Genomic DNA, 6,992 nt, shown 5'->3' on the forward strand with positions numbered 1-6,992 from the left:
CAGGAAACAGGATAGCGCTCCACTCTGGATCAAGGTGGCATCTTGCCTCGGGATAAGAAAACCAAACAGAGAGGGGCACCAAGGGGAACCGTCGGGGATGTGAGTTACACGTGGCGAGGAGATCTACGCGAGAGTCAGGCTTACCCAGAGCAGATTAGAAACGGCATTATCATCTGTCAATGCTCCTTCTTCCTACAGGTTAAAACAAATAGGAGACACTGCAGAGGGCTGGAAGGGTAGGATCGGGTTATGGTGTCACAATCGTCTTCGAGAACTCTGTGCTGGGTTCCAGGAAAAGCATGCACATGCCCACAAGACCAGGTGGCACAAACACCAAGTGAACTCATCACTCGTCAGTGGGATAATAATCTTTAATTTGGGGGTCATACCAACAGCCTTCCTTGCCCTCTTAGCCTCGTTCCTTCAACTGACTTCACGCTCTTGAATTGGGATTTCGAATTTCAATGACAGAGCCAATCAGGACACGAATGTGGAGGACTGATCTTCCTAGAATTTTCAAGGACTTGTTCTGGGGACAGCATAGACCTTAGCTTGCTTCACTGACCTGACACGCTGACGGAAGCGGAGCCAGATATCAAATCCTGGTCTGTGACTCAGCTGTGGACTCGGGGCTGTAACCACAAACTCTATACAGGGTTTTTATTTCCTGAAAAAGTCTGAAACACTGACGATTATCTTGACCCAAGGGCACAGGAGTCACGTCTCTGCCTTAAATACTGAAGATGCCAAAATGGGGCTGGAATTTTAACTAATTTGGTGCAAATTTGGTGCAAATACATAACTGCAATTTAGTTGAAACAAAGAGACGCCTGCCAAATCCCTTTTCTTTCGAACTTGGCTTCATTTCATCTCTCTCACCCTTGGGACGGGATGAGTTACTCTGAAGGAAACTGTCCACATACCATGCTCCAGTGGACACATTCCCTGCACTACAAGCCTGGCCGTACCTACAAACCAATGGGCTTTGCCATCTTTAGAACTAATTCTATACACTACAAGGGCAAAAATGTGTAAGTCAGGTTAGCAATGCCCTAAACCACGAACAGGAGGAAGGGAAGAGGCACGGCGAGAGAGAGAAAACCCAAGCTGTTCGTCGTAGGAAACGACAGGGTCCGCCAGGTAAACGATTAGCACTGTTAAGCTCCAAATCGTCAATCCTGATTTCGGGGGGATAAATTTGGAAAGCAAGGAACTGATGTTAAGTGACATCAGCTCTTGAGACATGACTGATCTTTCAGAAGGGAAAGGAAAACGCTAACTAACCTAAAATCTAACCTCAAATCTATTCATGGACCAAAAGAGTATTTTCTTCCATATAGGACCCCCGGTGAGATGCGGGTTAGAGCACCGAAACTTTGTTTTGTTTTGGGACAAACCCTTTGACAGAAACAAAAACTGTTTTAGATTTTCAAGGCATCCTTTACATCATTTTTTTTAATGTGGCCGCATGACAATCTCTAATTACTCGTGTGGCTCGCATTATATTTTTACTGGACAGCATGGATTTTCACAGGGGAAGTGATTTATATAGAGGCCGGTCTCCATCTCCTGCTTCCTCCGCTTCTCCACAGGCTGTAACTCGTGGGACCCTGCTCACTGCACACAAAAGCTCGAGGAGGCCAAAGGGTGAAATGTTTCGTAACCACGAATATGTGCATTTGATGAACTCAGAAACTGTGCGGGAAGTGATGAGCTGACTGTAAATCTAGTCCCTTGTTCCTTGGTGCAAAAGATGGAAGGTTCCAGAGCCTGTGCCCCTAGCAAGTCTAGCTCCAGCCCAGGCAGCAAGCTCCCATCTGCATGGAGCACGTGTCATGAATGTCCTTCCTTCTCCAGAGAAGCGTCTGGACACCCAGCAAGCCCTGGCCATGTCTCTAGCAACACCCCCCCCCCCCCCCCGCCGCCCCGGGGGACTGTCTTAAGGCAGATCAGGTTCACCGCGGCTCTCCTGCTTCATCTGAGCTGGCGAAGGCGTGGCTGAAATACACGGCCTGCCCTTGGGAAGACACGAAGCTAAGGGCTTATCAGAGGCCATGGGAAAACCACCCGACCTCAACAGAACCTGCGATTTCCCCATGCCTGCTACAAGAACTGGAAATAGGTGGGCTTATTTTAACTTCAAAGAGCTTATTGTCTTGGGCTGAAGTGAACTAGGTCACTCAGCAGGAGAGCGACAGTGAGTTCACTGCTGGTGCAGAACCCGCCGCATCCGTGAGCCCAAGACACCACTTCCCACTCAAGCCAGGGGCAACCGCAGTCACCTCCTCCCATCTCTCGCCTCCTGAGACCCTCTGCCTAGTGTTAAGGCCGTTCTGTTCTCACCCGCTACTCCCAGCCTCTGGGTTACCCAGCCTCGCATGATCTCTGTCTCCAAAGTGGGCAGAGCACTGAAATCGATTCCACTGATCACGAGGGCTCTACCTGGCTTTGTGTCTTGCAGCTTTACTTTTCACCGTGCCGTGCGGGACCTGCTAGGGAAGGTTTCTTTGCATCTTTTGACATGACCAAGAATGAAGCGCTAAAGTTATGTGTGAACCAATGATTTCAAATCAAGTTTTACATAAAGTTTGTGGGCAGTGGGGATCAGTGATTTGAGGGACAGAGTTTTCTTTCACTTCCGGGTCTCATTCTGGAAACCCAGATTTCCTGCATAGGTGCTGTAACATCCAATTGGATTTGAGATCTTTACAAATGGCTCAGCTTTAACTGTCTTTAGTCATTATCTTTAATGTCATGTCTGTCTCAAAAAAGAGAATTCAAATTGCTGTTTCAGTTTAACCTATGAAAACACAGGGGTGCCACAGGAAACAGTGTCAGAACTCTCTCCTCGCAGCCCTGTGGACACACCTCCTCTTAATGTAAGTTTCTGAACGCCTGAAGGTCACATTCATCATTTCTTTCTTCCACGGATGCGTATGAAATTGTTTTAGATTAGAAGGGGTCCAGGTGATCATCTGGTTGTAAGTATGTTGTTTTCCTTTTTGTTTGAAGACTTTTGATCCTAGAAGTTGGCCAGTGGGAGTGTGTTACACCATCTACTTTGCCCCCAGCCAGCAGGTGCATTGGCAATCACAGGGCCATGCAGTGGGCAAGTCACCATCCGCTTTCAAAGTGTGCACTGACTGGTCAAAGCTGGTCATCATTACTAGTAATTTAACAATTACATTTGCCTATGAAGAAATGCTTGCCCGTATCAACAACAGTGTATTACTTTTCTCGAAACTTGTAATGTACTTTGCAGTACCTTTTCAATAAAAGGCTTACCTGCTCATCATGAAACATGTCTTTAATTATGAAATAAGTCCTCACCGACCACAGCATGTCCTTCTCTTGTATACTCCTGTTTTCAACCTCAGCATAGGACATTCAAGCCCATATTTTATATGCAACTTAGAAACGGTTAGCGGTCAATGACAGTTTTTCATTCTAAAGACTTTGATAACATTGTAAAGTCAGACTTCATTTAAGAAGGTCTGAAACCCAAGTAAAAGTGCACACTTCCAAATTTAGGAACTTACTTGCTGCTGCATTAGGCACGTGGTGCTGTTCACAGTTCTAGAACATCTCAAGACTTTACCTGGTGATCCACTGAAGCCGCTGTGGGACAGGCGTTAAGTGTGGACCCTCGTGGCAAGACAGTGCTATGCTGCCCGGGGTAGTAACCAGCTAAGTTATGCATGCTCGCCTGGTGGATGCACGTCCAAGCGTGGTGTTAGTTAGAATGATTTTCCCGTGCACGGACAACGTTACCTTCTTCTTGAGCGACTGTCCCGCTTCTTGGATGTGCACGCTGCTGGTGACGGACGCTTTGCCATACTCCTGCTTCCTGTTAAGCCTGTTTCTCCAGTCTTCCTCACCACTCTTCTTCAACAGTGCTAATCTAAGGGGAAGACACGCCGACCAAAAAGAGTTCAGCACCAGCCCTTCCCGGTACCAGAACCACAGTTTAAGTCACCCAGAAGCCTTTGCCCAAGAAATGACCACAGCTGCCTAATTTGAATCATTCTGAATGTCACTTATTCTGAAGAAAGTCTGTCTGGAAAAATAGTACAGATGACTATATTATGTAGATTATTATATTTTCTAAGATGGCCCCAACAGTCTTAAAATCGGATTGAAATGCAGAGCTGAAAACTGACTTTCCCAGATAAAAGAGGCAACATCATTCTACCAAAGGAATATCTCTGTTTTTTCCCTTGCCTTTGGGCTGAGAGCAGGAAGGAAAATAAAAGTAAACGTCCCCAGAGAAAAATGTGTTTGAGCGATCCCTCCTGGTCACTTGATGAATTAACATTTAATGACTAAAGCTGGACAGCAGAAATGGGTTTAAAAATTTTAAGTATTGACAATCTCTGAATATCACATGTTTTAATTACAGGCAAAAGATGATGTTAAGACGTCCTGTATTCTAAGTCCTGTTCTTTTCTTCCAAATGAACTTGGTCTTTCCAATCTGCCTTCTTAATACAGAAACTTCTCTAGAAACCCATTTTAAAGATTATCATTTCAACTTTCCTCAGGGGAAAGCTATATACAAAAACAGAATCTAATTAACTGAGGTTTTTACCTAACCTACTTTAGTTCAACTATGGTGTGACTAGATAAAAAGCTGCTTGGATGTTCAAATCTATGAAAGGCTATTCTCATGGACATGAGGCTCTTTCAGTCTCGGGCATTTAAGTCGGACAAACCCAGGAAAGATAAAAGGCACAAAAGTGGTGATCATTAAACTCATTTGAGCTGATGCTCAAACCATTTAAACATTAGGGAAAACAACGACTGGACTCCTTTCCCTTATGGTGAGTCTGCTGGGCCTTTTAAACATTCATTAATGCGTGTCCATAAAGAGTGTATTTTGAGCGACACATCAGCGCTCATTTGGCTGTTAACTCCTGTCAAGTAACCTGGTCTCCGTTCCTTACTGGTCACAGTGGGAACTGAACTAGATGGTTTCTAAGGGCCCTTCTACCGAGTGTCCTGACTCCATTAAATATCTGAATTGGAGATGGGATGAAATATATCATACTCCACGATAAAGGTTTAGCTAAGCAAATAAGAAAACAGATTTTGCAGTAAATATGACTCCATGTACATCTACAAATTCATACAGAATCATACTGTATATCTGGATTCGCTCAGTCAAATAATGGAAAGCAAGCTATAAAGAACTCCCCAAGGCGTTCAAGGGGGGCAAGGGCTTCAAACCCCGGACCTCTCCCCTTTCCCGACCTCTTCCTTTTCCTTCCCTTCCCTTCTGCTATGTGACAGCAGATAAGACCCAACATTCACTCCACAAAGCTGGTATAAGGCCGCCTCATTTACCTGTGCTATTGCGATTTATAATAAATATATACTTGGTCTTTGCCCCCTTTCCTGGCACAGAGCTCCTACAACTGCTGGAATTTCCTGAATGATGAGAGTGGTAATGCTATCTTATGTGGACGAGGTGACTTTTGGAAGCATCTAAGTGTGGGCTTGTTGCCAGGAGAACCAACCCTGTGATTAGAGGGTTGGAACTTCCAGTGCCCGCCCCCGACCTCCAGGGTGGAGGAAGGGGCTGGAGATTAACTACATCATTGGCCATTGGTGATTTAGCTCAATCAGGCCTATGTAATGAAGCCTCCATAAAAGAGCCAAAAGGACAGGTTCCGAGAGTTCTTGGGATGGCAGGCAGGCGGAGGTCTGGGGAGGGTGGTGCACCTCGTGAGGGCATGAAACTCCACACCATCTCCTCACACCTCGCCTGTGCGTCTCTTCCATCTGGCTGTGCCTTAGTTACCTTCTTTGATAATAAACTTGAAGTCTAGTAAATAAATGTATTTCTCTGAGTTCTGTGAGCCACTCTAGCAAAGTAATTGAGTCCAAGGAGAAGGTTGTTGGAACCTCCAGTCTGTAGCCGGTTGGTAGGTCAGAAGCACAGGTGACAGCCTGGACTTGTCACTGGTGTCTGCAGAAAGGGGGAGGGGCGGTGTTGTGGGACAGGGCGCTTACCCTGTGGGGTCTGATGCTGTCTCCGGGTAGACAGCAGCAGAACTGGGTGGAACTGTAGGACACCCAGCTGGTGTCAGACAATGGCTTGATGGTGAGGGAAAAAATCCACACTGGAAACTAGAGTCAGAATCTTATGTCTAAGACCCTCCTTGCTCTCATTTAGCCCCGAAGTCTATAATCTATGATGTCTGGCAATACTCTGCATCTACAAGGGCTGGTTCATGTACTTGAAAACAGATTCTAATTTCCTTTAAGGATTTCCATCTAAATGCCAGACTATATAAAGACTACGATTTATCTTTCCTCCAATTATTCTGAGTGAGTCAGTTTTATTCTAACAGGAAAAAATAATCAAATAAAATCAAATCATGAAAAGAAATCATGAGTATTTGCACGCTGCAGTAGAGCTGTCAAAGCGTCTATAAAGGAGACTTCCAAAAGGTAAGCATGCCAGCACCACCCAAATGAAGATGTATTTCCAATTCCTCATCTTGTGAACATGGACATTCATCTCATGGATACTCTCCTTACCGCTCAGAACCAGCTCTGACTTCACCCTTGACCTAGACCAGTAGTTATTCATCTTGGCTACCTTACCTTTGTAATCAGATTAGAGTCCAAGTGATTTCAGAGAAATTAAAAAAATCAAATGCAGCCTCAGAAGTTGCGTTTATTAAAAAGAATGCACTATGGTCTTTAAGGGCATTCTCAAAAATAAGGTCCCAAACGTCTGAAGCCATGCCAACATCATCTAAATAATCACGTGGCTACCCTGGTGGCTGCGCAGGGGAATGGAAAACTGATTTAGAAAAAGGCCAAGTATGGATCTGTAATCGCTCTGTAGTCCACCGCATACCCACTCTGCTGACCTGCTCAGCAACCTCTAAGACACTGGATATTGTTCCGAATGAGACAGGGGTGCACACACAGGCCAAGGATGTCACTGACCCAGGTCACCTGCATGTCACTGGGGCAGGGAGC

The 6,992-nt window shown here is 45.4% G+C and overlaps 1 protein-coding gene across 21 annotated transcripts in view; it reads right to left on the reverse strand.

Annotated features, from left to right (window-relative positions):
* Positions 1-6,992, reverse strand: part of SVIL (supervillin) — a 236,585-nt gene that overhangs the window by 46,543 nt on the left and 183,050 nt on the right. For 17 of the 21 annotated variants that reach the window (XM_073801745.1, XM_073801739.1, XM_073801744.1 and 14 more), the window contains 2 exons: positions 3,772-3,901; positions 145-192 (listed from right to left, as the gene is read on the reverse strand). In XM_073801745.1, coding sequence (XP_073657846.1) covers positions 145-192; positions 3,772-3,901 — 178 coding nt within the window. The remainder of the gene's footprint in view (positions 1-144; positions 193-3,771; positions 3,902-6,992) is intronic. The other 4 variants (XM_073801750.1, XM_073801749.1, XM_019933560.3 and 1 more) reach the window with 1 other exon arrangement.

The sequence above is a fragment of the Tursiops truncatus genome, chromosome 2 (assembly GCF_011762595.2).
Source record: "Tursiops truncatus isolate mTurTru1 chromosome 2, mTurTru1.mat.Y, whole genome shotgun sequence".
Classification (NCBI taxonomy): domain Eukaryota; kingdom Metazoa; phylum Chordata; class Mammalia; order Artiodactyla; family Delphinidae; genus Tursiops; species Tursiops truncatus.